General features: G+C 39.3%; 1 protein-coding gene across 1 annotated transcript; it reads left to right on the forward strand.

Moving 5' to 3' along the window:
- Positions 1-3,700: 3,700 nt before the first annotated feature.
- On the forward strand, positions 3,701-6,371 carry LOC145111467 (uncharacterized). The gene is made up of 5 exons (XM_079047741.1): positions 3,701-4,029; positions 4,828-5,383; positions 5,827-6,180; positions 6,249-6,259; positions 6,353-6,371. The coding sequence occupies exons 1-5, from the start codon at positions 3,701-3,703 to the stop codon at positions 6,369-6,371; spliced, it is 1,269 nt and encodes a 422-aa protein (XP_078903867.1).
- The last annotated feature ends 13,385 nt before the right edge of the window (positions 6,372-19,756 follow it).

Here is a 19,756-nt window from a genome sequence, read left to right on the forward strand (position 1 = left end):
CACAACATGAATTTTATGACAATTATCTTTTGAATTGGATTAGAATGATCATTACCACATCAAAAATAGGTTTATAAGTTCAAAAACAGCTTAGGGTAATGATTCTAGTCCAATTCCAGCCTTAAAAGTCGAAAATATGCTGTCTGGGGGTCCAACTCGCAGAGTGCATGAACCAACTCGACGAGTTGGATGATTTTGTTCATGGACTCGGCGAGTCCAGTGCCCAGAAAGCCAGAATTTTCGATTTTTAAGCTATTTTAGCAAGTATAACATGAAAACAACCCATGTCTCTGATACCACTGTTGGGTTTTAGTATAATACAACATCCTATGGTGCACATACAACCCTAAAAACCTTGGATCTATGTTTTCACTAATTATACATGCAAAGGTGTTTCCTAGGCATTAAGCCTATAACTAGCATACAAAGATGTAAACTACACAAGATACTAGTTAGTGTAACATACCTTTTCATATGGATGGAAGTATTGATGCATTTGACCTTAAGAGCTTAGCCCCAATAGTGTGGAAGCCTCAAATGAAGTCACAACACATCAATGACAAAGGTAGGACTTGAGAGAGAATCTCCATGCACTCTAAAACCTTCATGAACTCCAAGAACATGCACACACACTAGGGTTGGCGGTTTTAGGTCATCATATACGTATTTATATGTGTTGAATTCTAAGAGTCATGGGTATAACACAAACCCATACCCATGGGTTTTATGATCCATGCTTCATATGGCCCAACTCTTTATGTATCCATACATAAACTTGGTCCAACATTGATCATAAGCCCAACACATATAAATATAATTAATTACCATAATTAGTCCCCATAGATTTAATTAGTATCTTTTGATCATTAAATTAATTCCAAATTAATTTTTGATCAACACTATTTAAAACATATGATTTCATATTAATATATTAGAGCTTATAATATATTAATAAATCATATATAACCTCTTCTGTCAAAAGTCCATCCTAACAAATTGTCCTGATGATATGCAACCCAAATGGACCATGCTACTCTCGGGTCGAATACATACCGATAATAGTTATGGGCTTAGACATCTAATCCAACAGAAACTCACCACCGCACTCAACGAGTTTAACAACTTCAAAGCTTATCCAGGTGAAAGTCTTGAAGATTCATTCAAAAGGTTCAATCTTATCATCACAAAGTTATCAAATGTGGGCACCGTCTGAAGAAATCATGAAACAAACCTTCAGTTTCTCAATGGTTTGGGTAAACATTGGACTACAGCTAAGATGATATTCCAAGGAGATAGGAAGATTCACACACTTCCTCTCTTCAAGTTGTATGGTGAACTTCAGGCACAGGAATCAACAGTGCTAAAAGATTGTGCAGACTTCGGAGGTCCACTTGCCTCATAGCACATGCCCCATAAAGTAAAAACACTCAATCATACGAACCTTACCCTCTTTCATATGACAATCCACCGCAGTCCTATGAAGTTGATACGGAATATTATGATGAAGAAAATTTTCAAAATTCCATTGCCCTGGTTAGCCAACAATTCAATAGGCTACCACCAACCCCATTTCGTAAAATTCAGCAGTTTAACAAACCACCCTTCAACCGTAACTACAATGCGCAGAACAACCGTTCTCGATATCCTAGAAATCCTCACCCATCTCCGCAACCACAAAATACTCATCAACCCAAAGAGGCACCTCATTCCATCAAGTCAACATACTCCGGTACCTCAACTGAAGACAAAAATGATGTCATTATCTGTCACAAATGCAACAAAGAAAATCACTTCGCTAAAGATTGTAAAGCCAATGTTGTGAAAGATAAAGCATTCTATCTTAGAATGGCTCAGGAGATGGAAGAGAAAGAGAAGGCAATGGAACATGTGGCCCATGTAAAAAGGGATCATCAAGTATGGTCATCCGGAGATGAAGGTGAAGACCATAACATCAAGGGCAAAGGAAAAATATGCATAGTGGCAACTGCTGATGAGGATGGATCAACGAAGCTGGAGAAAAATTACTGCCTCATGGCAAAAGATGGAACTCTAAGCATCATATAACAGGTAAAACTCATGATCCAATCTAATAACTACAACATGCATGATTGTCAACCCTTCTTGGACAAAATTAATGAGACTTGTGATGTCGTCGTTTCAGACTGTAACAAGGCATTAGATGAGAAGAACATAGCGTCCCAAGAAATGTTTCATGTGAGAGGAAGACTAAAAGATAAGAGACTTAAAGCTGCCATGTTAGAAAAGGACTTAGTGTTAGAAAATGATGCCAGGATGTTGTGTGAAACACAGTTAGGGATAGCCTTGAATCAAAGGGATTTAGCCCAAAATGAAAATGTACGTTTGAATCTTTTAATCGAAAAGTTGTTTAATGAAAGTGAGGCTATTGAAAATGTTGTGAAAAATGGGACTACAGATAACACATAGAATTGGGGATGGTCCAATGGGTTTGCAACCGCAAAGGACTCATCACCTAGATTTAACAAAGACTGTCCATATGTCCCTCCGGATCTCCCTGTGAATGACAAGACATTCCCCGAAGACATAAGATGTCACTTTGTTAAACTCCATGAACTCAGTAAAAACTGTGTTATTGAGGAGATTCTCCCCGAATCCTCAGACCCAATCCCAATCACTAATTCAAATTGTCCCAATTCTCAGTCATCCTCGGACGTTGATGAAGAAGTTGTTTTAGAAGGACCAGACTTAGTCAAAAATTGTACATCTCTGCCTCCGGTGGTGTGTCCCAACAAAAAATCATCCTTGACTTACTCTGCGGTAGTTCAGTCATCCTTACCGCAGACTGCAGTCAAAAGCATAGTGACTATTCAGCCTATCCATCAGGAATTACCAATTGAAAATTTTGAGTATGGTAAATGTTCTCAAAATCCTGAACTCTCTAGTTCAGATGATTCCATTCCTCTTTTTTCAAAACAGTCGAAACATTCCAAGAAACCGCAGTTGAATGTTTCAGATTGCGGTTCTCCAAAAACTCTTGCAAAACAAGTTTTTAAATATCATCTCAAGTCTCAAAACAAAAGACGAGATGATAAGTACAAAAAACATTTTACACATCCCAAGGTCTCAAAACAAAAGAATTTAGAAAAACCCATCAATGACAAAGATCTTTCAAAAATCACTGCAGTAAAAGCTTTAGACAAAGAGGAGTGTACAGTAACAAAAACTTTTCAAAACTCTCCTGGAAAACCTCATAAGAAACTCACATCTTTTCAAAGGTATATTTTTCGAAATTATTCCTTAAAAGATCCAAAATGGAAAGGTCTTTTGCCAACTCCGATGTTTGAAAAGTCATCTCAGCCACCTTTTAAGTCAAAACCTTGGAGGAATTCACGTGTGAACACTTTTTCAAGTCCCAAGGTGTCCGCAGTCAGAAGTCATTCATGGACCGGACAAAAGAGTCAGAACACACTCTTCGGACCGATGTGCAAACCCGGTGTCTGGATAAAACCTCTTTCTTCTGGACTTTTTCTTTTGAAAACGTCGCGTCCAAATCAACCTCGAAACATTCCCAAAGGTCCCAAGTACCCAGAACTAGGCCTAAACTTCAACACGAAACATGTCCAAGTAACCCATGTGCATGCATCAAGTCAAAAAAAATATGTTTGTCCTCAGGCTCCAAACTCGTTTGGGTGCCGAAACTAACCCATTAAGATTGTAGGCAATGTGCACGGAGGAACAAGAAGAGGAGTGGTTAATTGATAGTGCCTTCTCCTTGCACATGACTAGGATGATAGAATACCTCCGTGACTTCAGACCTATATGTAATGGTGGACATGTCACGTTCGGCAACAATGCGAATGGAATCATCCGAGGTTATGGTGTTCAGACTACGGACAACTTCTCAATTCAAAAGGTTGCTTATGTTGAAGGTCTCAAGCATAATCTAATCAGTGTGGGTCAATTGTGCAAAGCGGCTCATAGAGTTGAATTTGATAATGAATACTGGTACATCATGTCAAGTGATAGAAGCACCTGCTTGATCAAATCCAAGTCCGAACGGAGAATGTACCCTTTGGATGTCTTATTGATCATCGGTAAACAACAGTTATGCTTTCTGACCAAAGCAGTATCCGAAGTAAGATGGCTATGGCACCGTAAACTCGCTCATCTTAACTTCCGGTATATCAACAACCTGGTCACCGAGGAGCTCGTCCGAGGTCTCCCCATCCTAAAGTACAACAATGAAACACTTTGCTCAGCTTGCGAGTGTGGAAAGCAAACAAAGGGAAGCCATCCACTCATTATTGATTCCTTAATTTCAGAACCATTGGAGTTGCTTCATATTGATCTCTGCGGTCCGTCTACCGTAGCCAGTCTCCATCATAAGAAATATATACTGGTTATAGTTGATGATTTCACTCGTTTCACTTGGGTTTTCTTCTTAAGACTCAAATATGAAACACCGTAGGTCCTGATTAACTTCATCAAAGAGATTGAGCTCCCAATCAAGTTACCAGTCCGAAGAATCAGAAGTGACAATGGAACCGATTTCACTAATCACCTCTTGAACAATTTCTTGGTTTCCAAAGGCATCAGTCACAACTTTTCAGCTCCCTACACACCGCAGTAAAATGGAGTTGTAGAGCGAAGGAACCGTACTTTGGTTGAAGCAGCTAGATCAATGTTAAATTTTGCCAACCTTCCTCTATACTTCTGGGCCGAAGCAGTGTCAACTGCATGCTATGTTCAAAACCGAAGCATCATTTGCAAACGTCTAAACAAAACTCCATATGAGGGCCTGAACAACCGCAAACCAAATGTCAGATTCTTTCACATTTTTGGTTGCAGATGTTTTGTGATCAACAATAAGGACCATCTTAAAAAATTTGCACCCAAGTTCGATGAAGGTATTTTTCTTGGCTACTCCACCAATAAAGTGGCCTACCGGGTTCTCATCAGACGAACAAGACTGATAGTCGAAAGCTTCGATGTTAAATTCGATGACTATTATGTCCGCAACACTGCTCATTCAACTGAAACCAAGTTCATCCTAGAAAGTGATATCCCAGCCTCTTCGAGTCCCCTAAACATAGTTGATGTTAACTATGATGATCTATTTGATCCCGCAGAGACTGCCCACCTTTCTGATATTCTTGTGTCTCCGGTAGCTCAACAACAACACGCAGACGTATCTGGTCCATCTCTTTCTGATTATTTATCACTCAATACTTCCACCTCGTCGGTTGAGGGGGGAAGTTCAACTCCGGTTCAGCCAACCATCGAGGTTCCAGTACTAAAAGATGCAACTTCGGTGCCTTCTCACAGAGTCCCAATCCAACCAAATGTCCCTTCAGACTCTGATGATGAAGAAATTGAGAACATTGACACAAGAACAAACTCAAGAGTTATCACTCATTCTTCAATCCAGGGGGAACTCCCATCCGCAATCCAAGGGGAACTCCCATCTGCAATCCAGGGGGAACTCTCATCCACAGATGCAGTTCATGCTCCTACAGTCCAAGATTCTTCTGTGGGTTGCTCTCAAGTAGAGGGGAACTTCCATCTCCAACCGCATACTACTCTGACATTGAAGATATTCCCTCTACCGCTGCCGCTGATCACCAACAAACATGTCTTCACATCTGGACATGAGATCATCCACCAGGTCAAATCATCGGTAACCCATCCGCATGCATACAAACTCGATCTGCTAGCGATCTAACGGACCATTGCGATTACACAGCCTTCATGTCCACAGTCGAGCCTCGAACCATAAAAGAAGCACTCATGGAGCCCGGCTGGATCACTACAATGTAAGAAGAACTTGCTGAGTTTGAAAGGAACAAGGTATGGAAGCCGGTACCGAAGCCAAAAGGCCACTTAGTCATTGGTACGAGATGGGTGTACAAGAACAAGCTTGATGAATCTGGTGCGGTGATAAGAAACAAATCCAGACTTGTTGCTAAGGGGTATAGTCAACCAGAAGGCGTTGACTACTATGAAACTTATGCCCCTGTAGCCCGAATGGAGGCCATACGCATCTTCTTGGCATATGCGGCACATAAGAACATCAAAGTTCACCAAATGGATGTTAAAAGTGCCTTTCTCAATGGTGAACTGAAGGAAGAAGTTTACCTAAAACAACCTCCAGGATTCGAAAGTCATGAATTCCCAAACTACTGTTACAAGCTTGAAAAGGCAGTCTATGGTCTCAAACAAACTCCAAGGGCATGGTATGAGACTCTTTTAGAGTTTCTTGTTCTTTCCAGATACAAACAAGGTATGATTGATCCCACTTTATTTAGAAGAGCAAATGGTAATCATTTAATGCTCGTCCAAATATATGTGGATGATATCATTTTTGGTTCAACAGATCAGAATATGGTGGATGACTTCGCAAAGCTCATGAAAAGCAAATTTCAAATGAGCATGAATAGAGAGATCAATTTCTTTCTAGGCCTTCAATTAAAGCAAGTCCCTCAAAGGATTTTTATCCATCAAGAAAAATACACCTCGGAGCTGCTGAAGAAATACTCAATGGATAATTGCTCCTCTGCCAAAGTTCCAATGGCCTTTGGATATAAGATCTATACTGATCCTACCGGAGAGTCAGTAGATCATAAAACTTATCGAGGAATGATTGGGTCATTGATGTACCTAACCGCAAGCAGGCCAGACATTGTTTTTTCCACAGGCTTATGCGCTCAATACCAAGCCGACCCTAAAGTATCTCATCTGACTGCAGTCAAGCAACTCTTCAGATACCTTAAGGGAAGCAAAGCTCTAGGCCTATGGTATCCTGCAGGAAACGACTTCAGCCTACAAGCCTTCACCGATGCAGATCATGCCGGTTGTAGATTAGATCGAAAGAGTACTTCCGGTGGCTGCCAATTTCTAGGAGGAATATTAGTCAGCTGGTCCTCAAGAAAACAAAATTGGGTCTCGGTGTCTACCGCAGAGGCAGAATATGTGGCCGCAGCCAGTTGCAGTTCTCAAGTCCTGTGGATGAAGACTCAATTGATGGAATACGGGTAGAGAATGCTGCGGGTACCAATTTATTGTGACTCAGAGAGTGCCATTGCAATTTGTCATAATCCAATCCAACACTCAAAGACGAAGCACATTGAATTGCGGTACCATTTCATCAAAGATCACATACTTAAAGGTAACATCGAACTGATTTTTGTTCCCACACATGAGGAAATTGATGATGTTTTCACAAAAGCAATTGATGCCACTAAACTGAATAGCTTTCTGGAAATGTTAGGAATGATGAATCCTGACCCTCAATTCTTTTTGAATTGATAGCTACCGCAGTCTTGTGCAGAACTTGCTTTTTTTTTCTTTTCAAACAAATTCTTGAAGCATTTTCTTCACTGCGGTGCTAGAACTATATATTTATCATATGTGTACCGCACTCACATATGATCCATATATTCTTTGGGTCCTTAATCCCTTTGATTTATAACTGTTTGATCAAGTGTTCTCTCAGCTCAAGCTACCGCAGCCATTCATGTCTCAACCGCAATTTCACTTGATTGCTTTCCACCGTAGTCATGAGCATCCATCCGCATTCACACTAAATGATCACTTCATAAATTCTCTGGACTTTGTGTGCTATTTAATATTCTCCATTTAATAAAAATTCTTCATTAAATAAAAAAAACATTCGTTTTTGTAGCATACAACGTTTCAGTTTCTATCGAAATCACTTTTTGTGTCAGACCTATTTTGGGCTATAAAACAAATAAATCTTTTTTCCATAAAAGAAATCTTTTAAGAAATCTTTTCCCTTAATCTGTCACATCTCTTAGCCCCCAAGCTATCTAATCCATTTCAAATTCCCTCTTTATTCAATGGATTAACAACCCCCCACCACACATTCCTCTAACGTGTGATAATGGGCCTGACAGTCATTATATGCCCCTTTTTTCGAAAATACACTTTTTCTTTTTAATTTAATTTTTATGTGGCTGATAATGGTTAAAACCCAAGGGTTTTACCACCAACAGCTGTGAATAAGGTAAATCGAATAATTTTTGAAATTTGGTGCTATATAACACTCTTTTCCCTCCCAAGAAAGCTTTACGCTTTCTGAACCTTTACGACGATTTTTTTCTCCTTCATCTTCTTTCTCTCTGGTTCTCTGCAATTTCTAAAAGCCTTTTTCAAAATGGTGAAATCTGGTATCTCCAAAAAGCAATCCAAAGCTTCTGGGTCTGTTCGACCAACTGGTTCCGATTCAATAATCAGAAATCAATCTCCGACGATTGCTTCTTGCAATTTTAGGGTCGTGTTTGAAGATCATCCATCATACAATGAGGAGATTCGTTTGATGATCAAGTACCTGTCATCTCACCCACTATTTAGCATGTTCAACTCCTTCACTGAAGCCGTTCCCCTATCCACTGTGTTCAAATGTTCATTCTCCGCTTTTCGCCCAAGCAATAACCCTCAAGAAGTTCACTTGACTTTGATCGATGATTATTTAGTGGTCCTAACTAAAGCCAAGTTTCTGGAAGCAATTAACCTTCGATTTCTTCCTTCAACCAAAATTTACTCACCCAGCGTCAATGACATCACTTCAACCCTATACCAGATGTGGTATTAGAAGAAACTGAAAGGAATTGGGGAATTCAAGAAAAACCAACTCCCTGTAGTATGGCAATACGTTTGTCACTTTGTCATCCGGAGTCTCCCTGGCAGAACCGGAGGCACAGAAAACATGGGACTCAAGCTGCTTGAACTTGTGTGGAGCATTTTCATAGGCAATGCATTCAATTACGACAAAATTCTCTGGGATGACTTCCTATAATATGTTCCCAACGAGAATCCTCGAGAAGATCCAACTGAACTCACGTTTTCCCAGTCTCTCTGCATCCTGGATCTTCACAAAGATGCGAAACTTGACATGAGTGCTGACATCAATCTCTTTGTTACCCGCGATTTAAAAATGTACACTCTCTCCAAAGATCAATCAATTTTTGGACCTCTAAGGAGACTGCCTGGCCACATTCTCAAGGCCATTGTACTTGAAACTCAAGAAGTTACTGACTATATTGAGGCTACGGATGGTATTGACCCATACCATTCCTCCCCACCTCATCCCAGTCAAGCTATTTTTGTTCCTACTAAATCCCAAGGTCCCTCCAGCACCGCAGTCACAACTTCTCAACCGCAACAGTCAGAAATTGCTGGACCGCAGTCCCTAGCAGAGCGGGTTGAAAGATTAGAAGCCAAAGAACGTCTGGCTGCGGAAAGAATCTCACTGAAGGTTGAGATGGGTATTCGAGCCCTGGACAACGCTCGTACTGCAGATCACAAACAGTTCCTGTCAACTGCTGAAACTCTTATTCAAGAGGTGGCAACAATCAAAGAAGAGATCAAGTCCACTCTTGACCGTCAAGCTACCAACTCTCAGAACCTTGTCCAAGAAACGTACAATGCGTATGAATCCTCCCTGGCTGTGCTTCAATCAACCATCAATAGCCTGAGACTTTCTCTCATGGCTAACTCCAGTGTTGACGAGATCTTGCGGTTAACCAAAGAAATTTACAACTTGTTGTTCAACGCCGACGTTCCTTCCAATGCTCAAATCTCCGATCTAATCAAGTCTCAATTTGACAAAACCTTTGAAAAGATTGATGGCCTCAGAAAGTGGTTTGAGGAGCAACAAATTGTTTCTTCCTCAAAAGGGGGAAGTGAATACTCGGATCCTCAACAACATGAATCTACCGCAGCAATTCATATTCCAATTTTTGGTCCATCTCATTTTGGTCCATCTCATTTTGGTACATCTCAGCAATGGATCGAAACTCAGCAACCAACACCGCAACCTTCTCCCAAACCAACAACTCTAGTGTAATATCCAATGCAATCTCATCATTCTCCTCCACAACAAAACTCCCTGGAACAAGAACAACATCAATCCCCTCCTCGTCAAGAAACTCCTCCACAGTTCAAAATTTTGGCATCTTCAATGTCATCAGTTCACTCCATTTACTCTCCTACCACTCTTCAAAGGAAATGAGACTGGAGAGCTGCAAAGTTTGCTGAACATATCTGGTGAGATCATGGCTTTGACACGACTATGGATGAAACCCTGATTAACTCCTGGGTTAATCCTACGAGAAGATTGCTCGATGAAGACAATAGGCCAGCTCTGACCTATGCAGAACCACCTTCGGATGGATATTGGGATATCCCAATTTCTCCCAATGCTAAATTCTTCACTGTCTTTGAACCCTTCGACTGCAGTCTTCCTGATGACCAAAGATTTTCTCTTGAATTTGAACGACTGAGTCGATTTCACGCCAAGCATGGATCAGAGTTTGAAAGTATTTGGTCTAACGATAGACCCTCTGTAGTCAAGAGCTACAAGATAAGGAAATTTATGAACACAGACTTCATCCAGTACACTCTCACCAGAAGAGAAGACGATTATATGAGGAATCAAGCAGATTTTCCCTGCATGAATCCGGAGGAGGTGTTTCTGATTGCTAGGGTGTTTCAAATCAAGTCGGAGAAACATCCAAAGATGAAAATTGCATATGAAAAGGCTTGTGAATATCTTAAGTCCACAGTGTGTGACTTCGCCAATATTGATGCGGATATTCATCCGGTTCTTGCTCAAAACTTCAATCTTCCAGCACTTGAACCAGCACCTTTCTTCACTGAAGGATATCAAGATCGATCTTTAGGAGCAACCAACTTCCCAGAACTGGGAGTTGTGTTCAAGAGAGTCTACAACGATGTTAAATACTTCATCCCCACTACTGCTATGCACCGTCTAACCCGCAGACAACTAGAAGTCACCTTAGCTTCAGTTCAGAGGACAAAGCATACAACATATGAAGTAAAATTTGATATTACAAGGAGGATCACTTGGTTAGGTGAAGTAAGAAAGTTTTGGTGGTTGTTGATCAAGTTTCTGAAGCTCAACAAGAAATAAAGTTGAAGAGGTCACTTAGGGGGAAAATGTTGAATCAAGAAAGTGACCCTCTTAAACTTATCAATCCAAAGTCTACTCCTCTACCTCAACATGTCCTCGAGGGTCTATATGGTCTGCTCTCTCTGGCCGTCGGTCTGCGGATGATAAGATGTACTAAAATGCAGCTGCGTGCCCAACTCTTCATGGAACTTCTGCCAGAAGTGGGAGGTAAACCTAACATCACTGTTGGAAACAATAGAGACCAGAACTCCATGGAGAGCAACGATCTCACAGACATACACGTCGGCCAGCTTCTCGGCCGATGAGCTCTCCCAAATGGCCATGAAATGGGCACTCTTAGTCAATCTATCCACGATGACCCATATACCCTCAAATCCCTTCGCCGTCCTCGACAACTTGGTAACGAAGTCGATCGTGATATGTTCCCATTTCCACATGGGAATATCTAGAGGATACAGCTTGCCATGCGGCCTCTAATGCTCGGCGTTGACCATCCTACAGGTCAAGCACCTCTCGACGTACCAAGCAATCTCTCGCTTCATGCACGGCCACCAGTAGCTCAAACACAGATGCCGATACATCTTGGCGGCCCCCGGGTGAATATAGAAGTGAGACTTATGAGCCTCCTCCATAACCACCTGTATGACCCCACCAGACATCGGAACCCATACCCGACCGCATCGGGTCAATAATCCTCGGCTATCCTGGACAAATCGGGTGTTTTTGCCCCTGATCCTCTCAAGTTTCCAATTCTCTTATCACATACCCTCAGCCTAAGCTTCCTTAATCAAGCTCACGATTGGAGAATCCATAGATATCCTCATACATGCAGCTGGAGAAGAAGATCCAGTTGATTTGGGCTCAGTACGTCTGCAACCACATTCGCTTTACTAGGATGCTAAAGGATCTCACAGTCATAATCCTTGACTACGTCAAGCCACCTGCGTTGTCTCATGTTCAGGTTCGTTTGATCCATGATGTGCCTCAGACTCTTTTGGTCCGTTTATATGGTACAGCGGACCCCATAAAGGTAATGTCTCCAAATCTTGAGAGTGAATACCACCGCTCCCAACTCCAGATCATGAGTGGGGTATCTCGTCTCGTGCGGCTTCAGCTGCCGCGATCCATAAGCTATCACCCGTCCTCTCTGCATAAGGAGTGCTCCCAACTTGGTGATCGATGCATCACAGAATACAACGAAATCCTCAACTCCCTCAGGGAGTGTCAAAATTGGCGCCTCGCAAAGTCACTGCCTCAACGTCTCGAATGCAGTCTGCTGCTCAGGGCCCCACTGGAAAACCACCCACTTCCTCGTCAGACAAGTGAGGGGTACCACAATCTTGGAGAAATCCTGTATGAATCGCTGGTAGTACCCTGCCAATCCCAAGAAGATCCTGATGTCTGAGGGGGATTTCGGAATCTCCCACTGCATAACTGCCTTGATTTTGGTCGGATCAACCAAAATCCCCTCCTGTTTAACGAGATGTCCAAGGAACTGAACCTCTCGTAACCAAAACTCACACTTCGAGAAATTAGCATACAACCGCTCTCGTCTCAACACTCCCAGTAGCTCACGGAGGTGCAACTCATGCTGCTCCCTTGTCTTGGAGTATACCAAGATGTCATCTATAAACACAATGACCGAGCGATCGAGCATCGATCTGCATAACCGATTCATCAGGTCTATAAACACTGTCGGCAAGTTGGTGAGCCCAAACGGGATCACCAAGAACTCCTAATGGCCATAACGACTCCGGAACGCGGTCTTCTCTACGTCCTTCTCTCTAACCCTGACCTGATGGTATCAGGACATCAGGTCTATCTTGGAGAACCAAGATGCTCCCTGCAACTGATCAAAAAGATCATTTATCCTCGGGAGTGGATAACGGTTCTTCACCGTCAACTTGTTCAACTCCCGGTAGTCAATGCACATCCGTTGTGAACCATCCTTCTTCCCGACGAAGAGGATCGGCGCTCCCCACGGAGAACTGCTCGGAAAATGAGTGCCAACTCGTTGAGTCCATGCAGTGTCCAAAATGTTGGGAAAACCCTAACCAACTCGTTGAGTCACCTTGCTGACTCGCCGAGTCCATGCAGAATCCAGAAAGCGGGAAACCCTCATCCAACTCGTCGAGTTGACTATGCAACTCGTCGAGTTCCTTCAGCCATTTCACATGCCGCTCATTCCATTCGAGTTCATGGCTTCAAACTCCATATTTGGCTTCCTAGGGTGAAGTTACCACGTAAAGTTGCTAACTTTACGTGCATGCAAGGTCTCATGAGGCTAAAATCGTCCATTATAAGATTAGGACGAGTTTTAGGGCATGGAGAAGGGCCAAATCTTCATAAAGCTTAAGGCTTTATGTCATAGAGAGCCTTGAGGAGTCTAGATCTGAAGCCATATCCTTGTGACAAGCTCCAACCGAAAATGACCCCCATTTTGCACCAAAATGCCCACAAACTTTTATAACAAAGAGATCTAAGGAATGGAAAGCCAAGGTAAAGACTTTTTACCTCCAAATGAGTGCCAACACGATATAGATGCTGGATCTACAAGCTTCTTCCCGTTCTAAGCCTCCAAATCTTTAAGCCTCTTTCCAGAATGCACCAAACATACTCTTTTAGCCTCACTCACACTCAAATAGGTTTACTTCGCTTAGGGTTTGCTCTCTGACCGTGAAAGTGGCAAGGGTGGCTGGGGGAATGGACTTAAGGTCCTTTAAATAGGGTGCAAACCTTAAAAAATAGGGTTTTCATGCACAGCCTCTACTCGTCGAGTTGGGTCCTCCAACTCGTCGAGTAGATTCTAGAATCCACGCGGCTTTATCAGTTTCTACACGACGAGTTGGGGGAAACTAACTCGTCGAGTAGGTCCAGAATTTTGAATATGAAAACTTTCAATAAAAAGCTGGGAGTCGAGATGTTACATGTGAACAACGAATTAGTCATAACTTTCCAAAAACAAAAGGTTCTCATGCATCACGCAATTCGAATTGTATCACTCCAAGTTTCTGTCCAATTGAAACATGGTGATGAGATTTATTTTCACTTGGTCAAAAATGATAATGCCATAAGAACGTTCTAGAAGAACCAATATTCACCATTAATATCGCTATTATTAAAACCATAACCAACACTTTTATAAATGACATTATAAGTAAATACAAATAAGGCAACTTCATAAACTAAAACTTCATTTTATTGCTAAAAAGAAAATTGGAACTTGTCCTTACAATACATAAAACAAAAAACTATATTTCTGGCCATCTCCGAAAAAATAGCAATCCATTTAAACTACTCTAACTCCTTAGTAGTACCTTCCATGTTTGACCATCGAACCATGCAATAAAAGTCCATTTCCCACGATCATATTTAGCTCACTTTTGTTTAAGCTTCCTTTTTTTCTTTTTAGATCCTGCAATACTATCAAAATGTGATCATCCATGTAACAATTGCAAAAATTGTTACCGATTGTTAATCACTAAAAGTAACAAACACCAAGTATAATAAAGTTAATCATCCCTAATAAATGAAAATAATATTGCTACTTGTCCTCTTCTAATGCATTATGCGACATGATTTTTTCTTATTATTTTCATATAATTTTTTTTCCACATGTCATTTTATGGTTTTTTTTCATTTTATTAGATTCGACATAATATTTAAATGTACTAATAAATGCATATTAATTTCATTAATGAACTTTCCTTCTAATTTCAAATTTTCAAAATTAAAACCTTATTAGTTTCCTTTGTTTATTTATCTAAACTAATGGTTTAATTTTAAAAGAGAAAAAAACACTTTAATTTTCATATTTCAATAGTTTTCTCATTTTTTTATAACTTCAAACTTCTCAAATGTTTAGAATTTCATATTGAATTTTTCTTTTAAATAAACTCATGTAATACATGAGTCTCACACCTAATACGTAATATTTATCAAACTATGATTAAAATACAAAATTTCGTATTAAAATATATAAGAAAAATCAGCCAAAACGTCCGACAAGCTAAAATTTAGTGCACCAAAACATATATATATATATATATATATATATATATATATATATATATATATATATATATATATATATATAGAAAGTACACGTGGACGTGATCCGGAAAATACAAAGTTTATAAAAATCCGATTTCGTATGAATTATTTATGAATTTTATAAAATATAAAAATAAACGACACACAAAAAAGTTACAACGTCAAAATCTATAAAGAGAATGGTTGAATTTTAGATAAAGTCGCCAAAAGGAGAATTTTAGTACTCCTCGGGATAAGAATTTTGAGAAAAAGAACCCCAAAATTGGAGCCCGTACAAAAGAGATGTAATTTTCGCAAAACTATTTAAATCGTATAAAAATAAGGGCTAAAAATAAAGTCAGAATTAGCCAATGCAACCTAAAGGAAAGTTGTAGTGATTTTCATAAGCTACACGTGGATATAAGGAACGTCGAAAATGGAGCTCATTTGAGGGAGTTATAGAATTAGAAAATCTGTGTTTTGTGCGGCGTGCAGTGCACGCCAGGTGCACTCCAGCTGCGCAATGTGTGCTTCTAGAAGACGACACGTGGCAGCTTCCTATGCCTCATGTGCACTTGTGTGGCGCGCAATGCTCTTCAGGGTGCGGCGTACGCTCCAAATATTGCTATAAATAGAAAGCTCCAACATTTCAATTCTTCACACCTCAAAACACCTCTCCCTCTCTCTCTCTCTCTCACACACACACACTTTTCGTGCCATGACCTCCCGAAGTGCTCCTGAGTTCCGAGCTCCCTATTATACCCTACACCAGCGGTATTACTTATTAGGGTGAGTTTACGACCCTACTTTACTGTTTTGAAACATTTTAGTGGGGGAATACATGTTATAAACTATCATTTTCATAATTATTGTTAAGCGTATAACCTAAGTAATATGACTATGCTTAGAACATTAAGATGATATTACGACGGTAGATACTCTTCTAAACTCTTAATGATAATATTATGCCTAGTGGTTATATTGACTCAAACTGATAGAAAACATCATACCTAGTTGTTACGTTGTCCAATTGCCAGGAAACGTCGTTTCGATAGTCGTTACTATAGCCAACCTTTGGATAAGCTTAATACCTAGTGGTTACTCTGCTCAAATACTCCAGCTAAGTAAAACGCTTTTAACTTCGTTATATATATTTTTAAGAATGATATATATATATATATATATATATATATATATATATATATATATATATATATATATATATATATATATATATATATATATATAATAACTATATCATACAAGGGAAGTAACAAAGCCACGATGCGGCTAATCGTTAAGGCTAAAATCCGCAATTGTTAACACACTACTCTTTTCAAAGCTAATGAGTTTTTAGCTATCCCCGTCCTAAAATCATGGATCTTCATGATGACACATCGTGCGAGGAATTAGTTAGATCCGGAGAGCGATTATGAGGAACTCATTGTAACATCGTCTATTATGCCTTAATTTGATAAGTAGTACATACACTTATATGTAATAAATACTATGAACATTAGACAAAAAGTAAAGTCATAAGGATATAGTTAAATAGGTTGAATAGGATGATACCCTATTAGCCTACCTTCGGAGGGGTAATACCCACTATAAGGAGTTCCCAACTAACTCCGGATGCAAGTTCTAGATAACATTAGTGCCTATAAACTCAAGGATTCGTGTTACCTATAATCTATTATATAATAAAATCCTACAAAATATTTTATGATATAAAACATGTGAACTCACCAGAATTACGTTGACCCTTTCAAAATCACATGTACTCCAAGGAAACTGTGAGATGGAAGATTGTACACCCTAAAACAACGAACGATTGATAGAAGTACCAAAAGCCCGTTAGCGTTTATCATTATTCCTACCTGTCAAGACATCTTTTGCATAATGTTAGTACTTTCAGACATGTTTCAATGTAATGATATTTCATAATAGAAGTAATATATATGTTACATCTTGGTTTGTACTGTTTAATGTATGTTCTGATGGGTTTTAAGCAAAACATACAATCCTATGTGTGCATGCAACCCTAATTGATGATCTACGTTTTCTTTAATTGAACATACAATAATGAACAACAAAGTATAATTCCTAGATCCCTAGTGTATAATCAAATTGCACATAGTAAAGGGTTATGAAACATACCTTTAAGATTATTGTTGTAAACAATATTGAATCCTTGCTTGAAAGACCTTTGCTAGCAAGTGCTACAAGTGTCGTGCCTCTAATGGCTCACAAACAAACTCAAGCAACCAAGGATTACTATAGAGAGAGAGAGAGGGAATAGAGTAGAATTTCGGAATTTCAGAATTTCTCTAAGGAATCAAGTGTGGGACGAAATCAAACCCTATATGGGTTTATATTGGTGATAAGGAAGGTATCGGATAAGGCAGGTATCTCCAAGATAACCCTAATCCATTAACTTCCTCCCTAAGGCATCCAAGGCACCCTTAGAGCCCAAGTAAACTCTAGGAGCATCTAGAGTTCGTTCCCCCCCCCCCCTGCAGTTTCAATTAATTCCTTTAATCCCAAAATTAATTCCAAATTAATTTCTAGTTAAATATTAATTAAACAATATGATTTCTAATTAATCTATTATATCCATAATACATTAATAAATCATTTATTTTTATTTCTAATTAATTTATTAACCAAGTAATAAATTAATAAATCATTCATCTCTTACTAAAAGTTATCATATTCAATTGTCAGGTTTGAAGGCAACCTGAAAGAACTGTGCTACTATCAATTCAAGTATATACCAATTATAGTTATGGGCTTAGACACCTAATCCAATGGTCTCCCACTTGGATAAGTCTAATAAATATAGTTGTCAGCATAACTTCAAAAATTGATTAGCAAATTGTAGCTACCAAAAGCCATTGTCGAACTCTGACCCAGTCAGTGACTTATCCTTAGATAAGTGATCAAATATTCCTCCGTTCTACAAGATATCGTATTGACATTAGACATTGTAGGGTTCAAACTACTCCATGGATTATGACAATGGGCCCCCTTGATGAAGTGTAGGTTAAAATCCCAAGACTTGTCTTTTTCCCTATATATTGTCATGTATTATTCATAATTAGGGTTAAAAGTGAGGGAAAATGTAGCTGTCAAACATAATGAGGTTTCTTAGGTAGAGTTAGATTCTTTAGTCTATACTGAATGTGTAATTTATTCCTCATGTTCTTGAATAAATCGATTGATCATTCGACATATCTTCATAATTGTGTTCATTCTTATTTTCCGCATTTTATTCATCAAATCGTAATTAGGGTTTTGTCCGAACAAATGGTATCAGAGCGGGTCTTTGAGGATCTATTGATTTTTGAGGTATCAGTTCTTGATTTTATGATTTTCTACACAAGCTATTGAAGATTTTTGGCGTTTTGGCGTCTTGGAATCAAGCTTTCTGTTCAAGCAACTATTCATTGAGACTTATATATTCTGTTACTGTTCATCTGGTACTTTTTTTCAATCCGATTCGTTTTTGTTCATATTTTTTATTGGATCGGATAATTTGTTTGCTGTCGATGGATCTATTTCTTCTGTTTTAATCCATTAATTCAATTCCATATTGTTCTTGAGCCCAACAAGCGTTGTTTACTGTTCATTCTTGAGCCTAAAAACTTTGTTCGCTGATAGTTCCTTTATTGCGTTTGAAATCACAAATCACGCAGTCGACACATCTCTAGATTGGGAACATTGCATCTTGAAATCCTCTAGTTAATCTAAGCGATTTATTTGATTTATTTAATCATTTGTTCCAGTTTGATTTATCAATTGTTTTCTGTTCTTGAGTCGAGATGTATGAATCGTATCATTCACAAAATTGATTTTGATTTTGTTATCTAATTATGTTGTTTGAATTGATTTGCTTAATCTATTCCTCGTCTCGATTGTATGATTGTTGAGTGGAATTTTTGGAGTCCTGCGAAGATATGGTCAGACCTGAAACGTATTCAAAGTCAAAATCAATCTTGGAAAGGAATTGATCCTTGGTTTCGGATCTGAATTTATGGAGTATATTGTCGACTGACCTGGAATCGGACTGGTCATTGTTTGTCACCTATAAAAGTCAAAATTAGTATGAATGGCCTTACCTGCGAACGGTCTGGGAATTGGTGTTCGCACTCATATCCCCTACGAACGTTAAAATTACAATCGGATTCGGAACCGATTGTTCGTTGTTGTTATGTTTGGATTTTGGTATTGATTCGGAGTTTGATATATTTGGATTCGGGGTTGACAGTGATTCGCATCGGGACTGAAATTGTTTGATTCGGAATGAACCGTCTTGCAATCGAAACTACAAATGGGCTCAGATTCGGAATTGAGAACCAGTGCTCAGAACGATGGGGTTGATCTGAATCAGAATTAATTTTTGTTTACGAGCATTCAGAATTGGGTCGTTTTGCTATGTTCGCGTTTGAATGATCAGTTGGGGAGGATGACTTAAACTTACAGTATTGGTCCCTGTTATTTTCACAACTTGGCAGTTTTGATCAAAATTCCGAATTTGTCACAAATCAAAGGGATAATGATGCTGAATTGCTATTTAGTCCCCTGACTTTCAGCAATGTGATAGTTTATGTCCAATATTCAGAATCGTTTGCAAAGTTAAGGGCTGATGAACATATTTGGATTTTTAATGCGCATATTTTTTTCGTGAACTAGAAAATTAAGGATTCTAACAAGTCTTGGTGGTTCGGAATGTCGTTTTTCGCGATAACGTCAAATTTTTTCGACTTTTTCGGATTTTAAACTTCAATGTTTATT

Source organism: Lactuca virosa, chromosome 5, assembly GCF_052849685.1.
Source record: "Lactuca virosa cultivar CGN04683 chromosome 5, Lactuca_virosa_CGN04683_v6, whole genome shotgun sequence".
In the NCBI taxonomy this organism is placed as follows: domain Eukaryota; kingdom Viridiplantae; phylum Streptophyta; class Magnoliopsida; order Asterales; family Asteraceae; genus Lactuca; species Lactuca virosa.

What these genes read in the sequence shown, in the direction of transcription:
- LOC145111467 (XM_079047741.1), top strand. Translation starts at nt 3,701, where the DNA reads ATGTGCACGGAGGAACAAGAAGAGGAGTGGTTAATTGATAGTGCCTTC. An exon ending in ACCTGCTTGATCAAATCCAA is followed by an intron (nt 4,030 to 4,827) that starts GTCCGAACGGAG and finishes TTTTGGTTGCAG; the next exon opens with ATGTTTTGTGATCAACAATA. An exon ending in ACACAAGAACAAACTCAAGA is followed by an intron (nt 5,384 to 5,826) that starts GTTATCACTCAT and finishes GAAAGGAACAAG; the next exon opens with GTATGGAAGCCGGTACCGAA.